Genomic DNA, 13,949 nt, shown 5'->3' with positions numbered 1-13,949 from the left:
AATAATAACAGTAACAGTAGATGGTCTTTACTTACTTTTTTCTTACTTACCTTTTTTTTTTATTGTATGGAGCACACTCTCAGGGCCTCATACAGAACCAAGCATTTCACCGTAAAGTATGTGTATTTTGGGCGGCTACGTGGCATAGTGGGCAAGGCGCTCGCCACGAAATGCTGGAGATGCTGGGCTCGTCAGTTCGAGCCCAGCGCTCCACATTTGCTTTCAGTTTAGCTGGTCGTCCGTACTAATACACATTGGCCGTATTAGGGGGTGGGAAACTGAAGGGTGGGGATCGGGCGTTGTGGACAGCGACTCCTACAGGTCGGTTGGTGCGCCTGCGCAGTAGAATCAGGAAGTGTCGGGGGCAGCGTGAGCCTCCCACGCGTTACTCCTCGCCACTGAGAGATCGAGCTGCGCAGGTGAAAATATGCGACTGCTGTTACCTCAAGTACCGGAGGGGACTTGTGCTATGTATGACTTAGTCCACATTGCAGCCGGCTTGTGGGAGGCAAGAAACAGCGTTCGTGACAGGGGAGGGTTGAATTGGATGATACGAAATTGGGATGGGAGAAAATATAGAAAAATGGGAGAAAAAGTGGATAAAAAAAAAAGGGTATGTGTATTTTATTGTGATAATTAACAAACAAACTTGAACTTGAAACTTGGTCATGCAGGAAGTCATCTTTAAACTACGTCCTTACCTGAGGCCCCTTCGTCCAGACCACGGTGGGCGCGGGCTCCCCGGTGATCTCCACATCCAGACGCAGCTTGTTGCCGGCCACCACGATGAGGGTGTTCTGGGAGACCATGCTGCCTGTGGTGTCCAGGTGGATCTTGGGAGGATCTGGTAAAGGCACAGACCACAGTCGGTACAGAGCACAGTACGGTCTCAGATAGGACATTCCATAGTCGCGAACGGCATCCTATTATCATTCGTTGCATCGCAGACGTTAGAGCCACTTACCTTGTCTGGGCACGTAGTCGATCTTGATCTCTGTTTAGGGGAATAAAAAAATACAGTTTTAATGATATTATGTAGGCAGTTGCAGCATGTTTAGATCGATGGCCGATTTACATGTTCATCGGCATGTCTTTTTATAACCGTTGCCATCTGTCTCACCCAGGAAGTTGAGTTTGGCGGACAGCGAGAGGGCATATCCGTTGGGGACAAACGTGTAGTCGCCGGCATCACCAGGCTTCACGTTATCAATGTCCAACCGGTGAATCCTAAAGCAGGCACAGGAAGGGGAACGTGAACGTCTCACGACTGATTCTAGAAATAAAGATCCACTAGACAAACTGTAGATCTGTCAAATCCATCTTAACAGGTCTTCAAACCTTCGTTTAATTTTAGGAGATAATTTCACTCGTTTCAACACCATTCAGCTTTCAGTTTTGATAATCTTCTCAAAACAAAGTGACAATAATCGCCAAATAGGACTTCGTCTCAACATATTTTCTCTTGTGGCACAAATATTCTCTAAACAAGTTCACCTGCATTGAAACAAGTGAAATTGTCTCTTTTTAAAGGTAATGACTCAATACAAGATTCAAATAATGAGTTTTTAACCCTACAATAAAAACACAGCTTAACCCTACAATATGTCTCTTATAAGACAGAGATATGCTACCTTTGTGATACAGCTTCTTCCAATCGCCCAGACCATCCAATCACCCATACCTTCCAATCGCCCATACCTTCCAATCTTCCAATCGCCAATACCTTCCAATCGCCCATAACATCCAATCGCCCATACATTCCAATCGCCCATACCTTCCAATCTTCCAATCGCCCATACCTTCCGATCGCCTATACCATCCAATCACCCATACCTTCCAATCGCCCATACCTTCCAATCGCCCATACCTTCCAATCGCCCATACCTTCCAATCGCCCATATCATCCAATTGCCCATACCCTCCAATCGCCCATACCTTCCAATCGCCCATACCTTCCAATCTCACATACCATCTAATCGCCCATACCTTCCAATCGCCCATACCTTCCAATCGCCCATACCTTCCAATCTCACATACCATCTAATCGCCCATACCTTCCAATCGCCCATACCTTCCAATCTCACATACCATCCAATCGCCCATACCATCCAATCATCCATACCTTCCAATGTGAGTCATCTTGATGCGCTCGTTGGGAAGCACCTCCACGCCGTCTTTGTACCACACGCCTGTCACCTTCTCGTCGGACACTTCACACTTGAACATAGCCGTATCCGTGGCTCTGACCGTCAGGTCAGCGATGTCCTGCAACACCTCCAGTTCCTTTTCTGATAGACACATTCGACAGCACAGGAAGGGACAGGAATACATCATTACCTTTATTTAAACTAGGGGGAAAGAAATCATCGTTCATAACATCGCGTGAATGAGTGTAATGTTCACGACACTTGAGCATCTAGCCATGGATTATTTCAATATATCATTGTATCCTTATAACTTATGTTATTCTATAATCAGGGTTTCTGCGGGTTTCTTTCGACTTTTTTAAATACCTTTTTGATACCATTTAGAGCTAAATGTTATACCAATTTCACTACCATACTAGCAAAAAGAAAAACACATAGCGACACTGAACTGGCGGCTGCACTTTTTTATTTATTTTTTATTATCTTTTTCCTCCTTCTTTTTTCCGTTTTTCTCCCATCCCAATGTTAGTCGTTATGCCAATTCCCAATCCCCTTCCTGGTCGTTGCACACTCTACCCCCTACCGTCGGTCCGGGAGGGTGGAGACTATCACATGCTTCCTCCGACACATGTGTAGCCAGCCCACCGCTTCTTTTCACCTGGCAGCGCGGACTCTCACTGGGAGAGTGTAACGTGTCACACTACCTCTCTTAGATCCTTCCCTTGCTGTGCAGGCGCCCCAACCGAACTGTAGGAGTCGCTGTTTACAACTACCAGGACGTGTGAACACTTAAGGTAACCTACTTGCGTTCAGCGTTTCTCTGATTGGCCACGACGCCCATGTGACCGCGGCAGAGCGGAAATAGGCTGCTGCTCCGGCGAAAGAAAGACAGGCATTCTATTGCCATGCTCTGCGACAAACTCTAACCTTAACCAACTCCGAAAGAATGCCTAAACTTAACCCTAACCTTAACCAACTCCGAAAGAATGCCTAAACTTAACCGGCGAAAGAAAGACAGACGCTAGTTATGTTTATATAGAGAGGCGATAAATTAATTAAACGTAAAAAAAAAAAAATTTAATTTAAGTGATTCGAACTTGTCGAACTGCCGACCGCAGGCTCCACAGCAAGCTGAGGAACGAGTTGAGCTAACCGTCGATGTTAAAACAGGGGGGATTGCGTATGCATAATGCCGCGGCAACCTGCGCGCCGCTGCCGCTCTGCCGCTGCCGTCTGCCGCGTCGCCGCGGGGGCGTGCTAGGCGTGGTCACGTGGGACGCTGAACGCAAGTAGGTTACCTTAAGTGTTCAGGCGACCAGGACCCACCCTCGCCGGGTTTCCCACCCTCTAACACTGCCAATTGTGTTAGTATGGACGGTCGGCTAACCCGGAAGCACCACAGCTGGATTCGATCCCACTGTCTCTGTGGTGGTAGACAGACGCTTAGTCCGCTACACTACCCGGCCGCTCACTTTTTAAATCCAATTTAAATTCTCACTCGTTCCATACAAGCTCTCGCCAGGACGCACCAAGCTCCCGGTAGCCCCGACTTGAATACTAAAACATTTCATATATTTAATATGATTTCATCTCCCGACAGACGAGATGAAGGCTGCCCCCCCCCCCCAAAAAAATGTATACCGGTGCAAATTAAATTTGAGACTTTTTACTACCTTTTCAATACTTTTTATGACTTTTTAATACCATGCAGATACCCTGATAATATAACATGTTACTCCTGCTTCCTATTTACCTTTAGGGATATTTATAGTCTTGTCTATTCATGCTAATAATAATGCAGTTTCCCTCCAGGGATAATTAAGATCTATCATATCTCAGCTCATGTGTCTTATTTGATTACTTATTAACTACTATAAGCCATTATTTTTCTTCAAGTCAAAGGTTAATTTTAAGGTTAATTACTCATCATAATAAGTACAGTGGCAGTGAAATGCTTCCCCTGCGACGAGTCCCCTTTAGTCTCCCCTAGTCCCCCCTAGACTGTGTGTGCGTCTCTTTTATTAATAAACACAATACAAACTAATTATAATAAACAATAGAAAGCTCAATACAACTCTTAAAAAAACGAAAACGCCCTAGTATAAACAGTGAAAGTAATTCAAATCTAAAAACAAGATTAAGGATGTATAGGTGGGTGTTCAATTAAATATGCAAATACAAGGAGACCGGGAATATGGCAAGTGGTGTCATGTAGATGTGCAACACGAATGTTGTGCAAATGAATATGGATATGAATAAATTAATATGAATGCATCATGCAGTCAGTGAGTAACGTATAGGTACTAAACAAGAGTCCTAATTTAGATGCGGATCCGGATGGCTTGGGGGTAGTAGCTTCTCTGGCACCTCTCTTCTGTCGGTCTTAAAGGTAGAATCTGTAATGCCGTTAAACAGAGACCTCTAATCAAAACAGACCCAGTTTTGGTCTGATGTGTGGGTTGGAATTGAGTGGGTATGGGAGGGGGTTCCTGTTGTTGCTGGCCACACCTCAGGCTCTACCAAGAGAGGGCTACTAAACTCCATCCTACACATCAGGCCAAAACTAAATATGTAAACAAAGCGCAATACCAAGTGGGTCTATTTTGCCTTGCGCTGTTTGACAGTATTTCAGATTCTACCTTTAAGATAGTGTTTGCCTGACCTCAGCAGGGTGTCAGCTGTGTGTCTTCTCTAACCCAGTAACTGCATCGTTGACCCCCCCCCCCCCCCCCCCCACATGGAAAAGAGTGGTACCTTCCACCTCCAGCTCTCCTTTGGTATGACCCCCGTTGGTCCAGGCATGGTACATTCCAATGTCGTCCAGGGTTGCCTCCTGGATGATGAGTGTGTGCTTCACCCCGTCTTTCTTAAATCGATACTTGGCGTCCTTCGAATCTCTGTGCAGCTCTATGTCCTCAAAGAACCTGAACACAAAGACGTGCACAGACAAGTCAAGTCTAAACTAACAAAAGCCAACCGCTGATCTAAAGGTGTCATGACATGTAAGGCTGATAACTTGTGAAATTAAAATCAAATGGAGGTCATACAAACATGCTTGTATGACCAATCATGGAAGGCCATCAAAACAATAAATGGTAAATGGTGCATTTATATAGCGCTTTACAATTTTGTTCCTCACATTCACTCACACATTCACACACAGACGGCAGAGACAACCATGTGAGGTGCCAACCTGCTCATCGGGAGCAATTAGGGGTTAAGTGTTCAACACGCTGTCCGCTACACGCACTCCCAAACGGAGCTGCCTCTACGCCTGTATGTCATAGCCTGAACATGGCGGTAAGTGTACCATAATAAAACCACCACAGCTTTCCAGGGTTGTGTTAGAATTCAATGCTAGCGTGAAACGGACTTCACACTGTTGATGTCAATGGATACTGGTAAGATGTAACATGTTATAATTTTTACGGGTCCAATTTTGACATTTTGGAGACACAGGGTTATTATAGTTTTGTATTATTTTTTTATACTGTACATTGGAGGGGGTTGGGTTTGGACATTTACAGGGGCTATCGCTAGCCATCTGGTACACCACTAAAACACCACACAACCACTAAAGTAGCCCTGTGTTTGCTGCTATTAGGGATGGGCATTGATTTTCAAATAGTCGTTAAATTAGAGTTCCAGTTTATTTCTAGTTTAGTTTAGTACTAGGGCTGACCTCGGCTAGTCGAATAGTCGACTAATTGATCGAAAGGAGCCGTAGTTGACTGCCAATTATTATAATTATTTTTATTTCATTTGGGCTGTGGGGGGTGCTTAATGTCTAATTTAAGTTAAATCAGACATTTGGCTGTGGGGGTGCTTAATGTCTGATGCTTAATGTCTGATTTAAGTTCAATCGACTGCCAGTCAACTATCTGCAAAGTTTGGGCAATCATAGTCGACTATACAAATCCTTAGTCGGGGACAGGCCTAGTATTCTTTATTCTTTATTCTTTATTTCAGATCCCCATTAGTCACTGCCTCAGCAGCGACTATTCTTCCTGGGGTCTGGATCCAAACATATAAAATTAAACAAGAATAATCAATAAACAACATAAAAACAAAACAAATATCAATAAAACACCAATAAAATATACAAACAATTATAGAACATTAAACCAATTAAAATCAGACATACAACCAAATATGTATGCCAAATTTTCTAATATAGAACAAAAACAAATATCAATAAAACAACAAATATCAATAAAACAACAAAGACAACAAAGACAACAATAACAAATATCAATAAAACAACAAATATCAATAAAACAACAAAGACATCTCAGAGCAAACTAAAATGTGCTCAAAAACAGCACAACATTCCATACACTCATACTCTAATACTCATAACCACTAGACAAACACATTCCAAAACAACACATAACCCAACACAAGAACCCATTCATTAGACACAGATTAGACCTAACCAAAATCAACCTCTTTCTGCATTACAGCCACTCGTAGTCTCCTCTTGAATCCCACCTTACTGGTAATTGAAACCAAATATTGTGGAAGTCTATTCCAGTAGTAGTAAGTACACAATATAGTAAGTCCCTTGCCCCCGGTACTTAGCTGACCTCCTCAATCCCTACATCCCTGGACTCATTCAAATCTCAACTCAAATCTCACCTCTTCACCAAATGTATCAATGACTCTGCCTGACTTCCCTATTTTTCCTAATTGTTCCTCTGATCTCCTTCCCCTTAGTTTGCGCTATATACATTTAATAAACAATCAACGAGAAGGCTGGAAAACACTCGATTTCTATCAGTAAGGAAGTGGTTATTGAAGGTTAAGGTTAGGTAAGGAAGTGGTTAGTAAAGGTTAACACATTGGGCGCCAGCCATTAGCCGGGTCCCGCTATGCCACGCTTTAAAGATAGGAGTGCGTCACCTTGTTTGTAGAGCTATATCTATATTCTATATTATAGCTATGTCTACTGCTAATGACTATGGTCATTTGTGACTTTCTTCTGGCCAAGATGCAAAAAAGAGATAATTTTCCATGCATACGTTCAAGCGTTATCCCGTGGTGAATATAAGTATAATTTCAGAGTGGTCTGGGGTAATTCCCGAAAGGCTGAGTTATAGCCTCATACGTGAATTCTACTATAAGCTTTGGCGTTTCTTGCCTGGACACGCTACTATTCCCAAATCAAATGTATGTAATAGGTATTATGTTTCATCATGAATGCATGAAAGGGGGGGGGGGGGTCGTTTCTGATTCTTTGATTGCCAGTAACGGCATTCGTATTGAACACTAAAAACACTGATCAGCTGGATCGGTATAAAATGATCAAGCTAGAATTGAATTGCTAGAATTTACCTGTGATCGGGAGTATTCCAAAAATAATATTCCAATTGTTTGATCGCCATCTGGTCCACGACATAACCCACCACAACATGTGGATCGGCGGTATTTGACGCGCTTCAATGCAATCGGGAGAACCGCTCAACTCGCCCGACCCAGAAAAGTGCGCCCGGAGACATTTGACCGTTGCACAGGCCAAGATATAACGGAACGTAGACCAAATGCGGCCACATTTTTATAGGATTCTATCACATTTTCATAACAATAGCACCCTGCGCAGTTTTCATTGAGGTTTCTTACAAATTAACGATGCTTTGTGGTGTCCTTTATATGCCGATTATCATTCGAATCTTAAATTGTACCATATGTCCCCCTTTAGACAACATATGTAACGCTACCAGCGCACTTTTGCTAAGATAATTAGTTTACCATTCGCGGTCGCTATACCGAGGTCGCAGTAATAGTTTACCGCTGTTCAGATCAGGTCGAAGAATAGACACATCCCAGTGACCTGCGACCTGTGCTAACGCTCTTGGGAAATGCATTATTGTAGTTTTCAACATTTTCACCTTTTAATTTTAAACCAATGCTGCCAACAGAAAGTGTTGTCTAATCGTCACCTTGAGAGCCACTTCCGTATTCAGCGTCGCCCCAAACCCATTCTAGAGATTCCCACTTTTTACTGGGAGTGGGGCGTGGCCGTATTTTGGTCCCGGACAATAAGAGTGGCTGCGATTGGTCACTGTGACGTTAAGGTTTCAAAGGGTGCTCGATACTGCCACCTGGGAGGATGCGGCCGGTATTGCACTTTGGCATTCTCAGGATGATTCCCCATGTTAACCCCCGAGTCCGTGTGCCTGTAATGAATAGAAATATCGAATAAAAGAAATAACGATCAAATAACGAGTATACTAGTTGTTGGCGTTCAAGCGATGGCGCCCAATAACGAGTATAACGTTGTTTGCGGGGAATGAGTTAAGGTTAGGTAAGGAAGTGGTTATTGAAGGTTAAAGTTAGGTAAGGAAGCGGTTATTGAAGGTTACGGTTAGTTTAGTTAAGGCAAATGAAACCGGTCTTATTTGACATGCCCTGGGTGGGAGTCGAACCCGGGGGTGCCCGTGCCGCAGGCGACATCGCAGACCACTATACCAAGAGGTGAATTCCCTTCTTGGTAATGTGTCTGGATGCCTTTTAAGGGGAGTGAGTTTACTTGCAGTACCGCTACGTGCCACAGTCACTTCACAACACATGAAGTCCATCATGACTGTGGATATACTCGCGGTACCGCCGTTACACAAATACAACCTTGTTAAATCCACACTACAACCTGGTTAAATCCACACTACAACCTGGTTTAAATCCACACTACAATCGGGTTAAATCCAGTCGTTTTGAAAAGAAAAGAAAAAAAACATCGATTTGTATCGTTAAAGCCATGGTCCACCGATGAGGTTTACTTACCACATGACGTGGGCGCCCTCCTCAGACACTTCTAACTCAAACTCCACTCTCTCTCCCACAGTCACATGGTAGTCATCCATCAGCAGGGTGATTCTCACAGGGGGCTCTGGGTGGGGCAGTGGGATGCAGTTTTAACATTTTTCAGTAATCTACACAGTATGCATGTTAGCACAGAAACATATCGCTGTTGTCAGACAAAAACCTCACCTTCAAACAGGAATTGGGGGGAAAACATTTCAAATCAACACTTTCAACAAGTGCTTGGTGGGCTTTGAATGGCACCAGAGTGATGAAAGTTACCCAGCACAAAAAAGACCATGTAACATGGAATACAAATAAATACATTTGAAAGAAAAGCACCAGAGATGGTGCTCAGAGGTTGTCACAACAACAACAACAACAACAGAGTAATGTCAATTACTTAAAGATTACAAATTGCAATTACTAGATTTTTTTGTCACAAAAAATGGCACATTTTAGAAAAGAAGGAAAAAATGGTTCACCTTTGACAAACACCTCTGTGAAACACTTGTCTTCACCAACGACACATTCATATTCAGCATCATCAGCAAGGCTAGTCCGGCTGATTGTAAGCGTGCGGACGTTGCCATTTGCCTCCATAACATACCTGAGACAGAAACAGCACAGAGGTTGCAAACGTTTGGTCTTTGTGCATTCATTCATATCTTCCAAAAAATCCATAGTGAACTAACACACTTTACTGTATCTGTATCTATTCAACCAACAGAATTATCTGTATCTGAACATGTAGGGGAGACCTCGCTCGTCATGGAGCAGCCGAGATAGGATAGAAAACTCCAAATTGCAAGCCCTTTTTTCTATCTCTCTTTTCACGCACAACTTTCCAAAAGTTATTACAAATTCTTCTGTGGGCTCAAATGAAGAGACAGTCCTACGGGTAGTTTTTGATGGCAAACACGACGGTGCCTAGGCGGAGTGCACTGCGTCATTGAACATAAAATATATCTGTATCCATCTCACTATCTGTACTTTCCAAAATTCATATTCGGGCTCATCCCTACTGGTAAGTATTGCCGTAATTGGGGCCTGAGCTGCCACAAAGGAATAAAGTGTGTTTTTCATGTCACATGTTTTTTTATGCCACAGTCGAATGGTTCTTTGACTTGAAAGCACCCTGAGATTCATCATTAAATGGAGTCCTGTAGTTCAATGGGTTGATCGTGGCATTAATACTACAGGGTCATGGATGAAAGGGTGGATACATGTAAAAGTATCACAAATAAAAGTGCTTGTTCGTCCTCACATCTCACGGTGTGTTTTGGCCATACAGCATGGCGCAAGGCCAAAATGGTCATTGAGCGATAATAATCCCCTTCTATGTGATTACAATCACCTGTTGTTTATGACCAAGATGTATGTGATCGAATACTATGAATAGGTTAAGCTAAAAGGGCTTTGATGTCCAGTTATGCCCTCTTGCCTTCATCTTAGATTTGACTGGTTCACAATTTATATGATTTAAAAATGTTTAACCCTTTCACTGCCGCACTACCAAACGGTTAACCCTTTCACTGCCACACGACAGCAGGTTAACCCTTTCACTGCCACACTACAGAAGGTTAACCCTTTACTATCACACTACCGACGGTAACCGTGATATGCAAAACCCTTGCCCTTTATTGAAAGTAACTACTACTTGCAAATGTTATGCAGTGGACTACAAATAGTGGATAAAAGCATCCACGTCTTATTTAATTTCAGGCAATTTAACATGTCAAGGCACCTCATTTGGCTAGGAATTCCATACATGACCACAGGGCTCTCATTCATGTAACATTTGCAGTGGCCACGGCATATCACATTACAGAATGATAAATGACCGTGAAAAGACCCCCCTCAAATGATCCTTAAACCCATGGGCCTTGGACTCCAGGGGGGTTAAGAGGTCTCTGTCCAAGTGGTGTTTATGCACACGGCCAAACGTGTCTTGGCGACGTGACTCGCTGGTCCCCCTTGAGAGGCTAATTATGACTTCCTATAAATAAAAAGCGTTGATGGCAGCGTCGTTTGAAAATATGACATTACAGTCGAGATAATTTTAGCATGCTATTTTTCCAGCGCTGCCCCGAGTGCCTTCTTAGTTGACACTTGACAGTGAGTGAATAAGATACGGGCCCAGGGTGCAATTAGTCGCATATCTTTTATGAAGCTTGGTGTGGCGAAAAAAGACACTATATGTCTGTACCTGGTGTGTGTGTGTGTGTGTGTGTGTGTGTGTGTGTGTGTGTGTGTGTGTGTGTGTGTGTGTGTGTGTGTGTGTGTGTGTGTGTGTGTGTGTGTGTGTGTGTGTGTGTGTGTGTGTGTGTGTGTGTATGTGCGTGTCCTCTGTCCTGATTCTCCTAGATCTATCTGCAGCCTTCGACACAGTCAACCATCAGATCCTCCTCGCGGCCCTCACAGGAATGGGAGTGGCTGGATCTGCGCTGACATGGCTGACATCATACCTCAACGACCACTCCTACCAAGTGTCATGGAGAGGGACTCTGTCGGCCACCCGCCCCCTGCGGACGGGTGTCCCCCAGGGCTCGGTCCTAGGACCCCTTCTCTTCTCCCGCTACACTAAATCACTGGGTAACATTATCACGTCTCATGGCTTCTCATATCATTGTTATGCCGATGATACTCAACCCTTCCTCTCCTTCCCTCCCTCAGATATCCACGTCTCTGAGCGGATCTCGGCCTGTCTGTCCGACATCTCCGCCTGCATGACGACCAACCACCTCAAACTGAACCTGAGCAAAACAGAATTGCTCCACCTGCCGGCCAAATCCTCCCCCCTGACCGACCACTCCATCACAGTCGAGAATGCAGCTGTGACCGCGTCCCCGACCGCCAAGAACCTTGGTGTTGTCCTCGACGACCAGTTGAACTTCTCTGCTCACATTGCAGCGACAACCAGAACCTGCAGATTCCTCCTGAGCAACGTCAGAAGGATCCGCACCTTTCTGACAAAAGAAGCCACCCAATTCCTTGTCTAATCAACAGTCATCTCCCGCCTCGACTACTGCAACGCACTGCTAGCTGGCCTCTCGGCCACTGCCACCAAGCCTCTTCAACTCATTCAAAACGCAGCGGCCCGCCTGATCTCAAACCTACCGAAGTCGGCCCATGTCACCCCACTTCTTAGGGACCTGCACTGGCTCCCCATTGCTGCACGTATCCGCTTCAAGGCCCTCGACCTAGCATACCGTGCGGCAAAGGGAACCGCTCCTGCCTACCTCCGGTCAATGGTCTCTAACTACACACCCTCAAGACCCCTATGCTCTGCATCTTCTGGCCGCCTCAGACCTACTCCTATCCAAGCTCCGGGAGGGTCATCAAAGAGAAGCCGCCTATTCTCAGTCCTGTGGTGGAATGAACTACCCACCCCAGTTAGGACAGGCGAATCCCGTCCAATCTTTCGCCGTCGACTAAAGACGCACTTCTTCAACCATTATCTGAAATAATAATAAAAAAAAATTAAAAAAAAAATAAAAGAAAATCTAACCCTAACTAACCTTACTGTCATGCACTTGTCCTAATAAACTAACCTACTGTACACTGTAACACGCAACACTGTGATGAATATTGTTACTCAGCTGATAGAGTTGTACCCTTCCTGATGACCTGTCGTACAGAACTTGTAAGTCGCTTTGGATAAAAGCGTCAGCTAAATGACTAAATGTAAATGTAAATGTAAATGTACTGTACTTGGCCGAGCCTTTGATTTCCTGTCCATTCTTCAACCATTTGACCTGGACGCTGGGGTCGACCACCTCACAGGTCAACACAATCTTCTTGCCCTTCTCCACTGAATAGCAGGCGTCAAACCTCTTCAGGAAAGCTGAGGGCGCAAAGAAAGACCAATGATTATGCTCTGATGGAAGCTATCAAAAACAAACACATATCACAGTTTTTATCGATGGAACACATTCAGTGCCAAAAACGTCATTTCTGGGCCCCGACCGTTGAGTGCCAAAAACAACTTAAGTAGTTTCTGGGTAGTTTTTTCGATATTTTTGTTCATTATCCATTCAGGGAGCCTGTTGTTACCATAGGGCAGGGGTGCCCAACCTTTTTTGAACCAAGATCTACTTTTTTATTTACCACCTAGCCCGAGAGCTACCAGCCAAAATTGTATATTGTAAGCCGTCATTTGAGGCTTTATAAAAGCAGCATAATGAACACAAATCTGTCAGTGCCGAGTCCGACCTCATCTTAAATAACAAACAGCATTGCTTGTTGTAGTTAACACTTTGGCTGCCATGGGTTAAATTCATTATCAACCGTAGGTTGCCGGCTCTATTTGTCTATGGAGAAATTCCCCTTCTTTGCAGGGCTATAACTTTTTAAATTCTATTGCTACATTGCCATTATTAGGGCCCATTCAAAGTCCTATATGTATTGTTCATTGTGTAGCAACGTTAAACTTTTTCATTCACATATTCATAGTAAAGTATGGTCTAATGTATAAGTATGTTTTCATCTCGGGCGGCTAGGTGGTGTAGTGGGCAAGGCACTCGCCACCAGTGTGGAGACGCTAGGATTCGCGTGTTCGAATCCAGCTCTCCACATTGTTTTCAGTTTAGCTGGTCGTCCGCAGTAATACACATTGGCCGTATTACGGGGAGGGAAACTGAAGGGTGGGGATCGGGCGTTGTGAACAAGCGACTCCTACAAGTCGGTTGGTGCGCCTGCGCAGTAGAATCAGGAAGTGTCGGGGGCAGCGTGAGCCTCCCACGCGTTACTCCTCGACACTGAGAGATCGAGCTGCGCAGGTGAAAAGATGCGACTGCTGTTACCTCAAGTACCGGAGGGGACTTGTGCTATGTATGACTTAGTCCACATTGCAGCCGGCTTGTGGGAGGCAAGAAACAGCGTTCGTGACAGGGGAGGGTTGAATTGGATGATACGAAATTGGGATGGGAGAAAATAAAAAAAAATTGGAGAAAAAGTGGATCAAAAAAAAAAAAATTATGTTTTCATCTCTTTCTGCAGCTT

General features: G+C 44.3%; 1 protein-coding gene across 3 annotated transcripts in view; it reads right to left on the bottom strand.

The window, feature by feature from the left end:
• The window catches only part of LOC311235800 (myosin-binding protein C, fast-type-like), a 92,155-nt gene that overhangs the window by 18,196 nt on the left and 60,010 nt on the right, over nt 1–13,949 (bottom strand). For all 3 annotated transcript variants that reach the window (XM_084323292.1, XM_084323290.1, XM_084323291.1), the window contains 8 exons: nt 12,660–12,792; nt 9,431–9,555; nt 8,928–9,033; nt 4,902–5,071; nt 2,123–2,288; nt 1,121–1,227; nt 965–994; nt 702–844 (listed from right to left, as the gene is read on the bottom strand). In XM_084323292.1, coding sequence (XP_084179418.1) covers nt 702–844; nt 965–994; nt 1,121–1,227; nt 2,123–2,288; nt 4,902–5,071; nt 8,928–9,033; nt 9,431–9,555; nt 12,660–12,792 — 980 coding nt within the window. The remainder of the gene's footprint in view (nt 1–701; nt 845–964; nt 995–1,120; nt 1,228–2,122; nt 2,289–4,901; nt 5,072–8,927; nt 9,034–9,430; nt 9,556–12,659; nt 12,793–13,949) is intronic.

The sequence above is a fragment of the Notolepis coatsorum genome, assembly GCF_963971535.1.
Source record: "Notolepis coatsorum genome assembly, chromosome: 10".
Taxonomy (NCBI): Eukaryota; Metazoa; Chordata; class Actinopteri; order Aulopiformes; family Paralepididae; genus Notolepis; species Notolepis coatsorum.
Note: the sequence above shows the minus strand (reverse complement) of the source record. Positions and strands in the feature narration are given on the sequence as shown.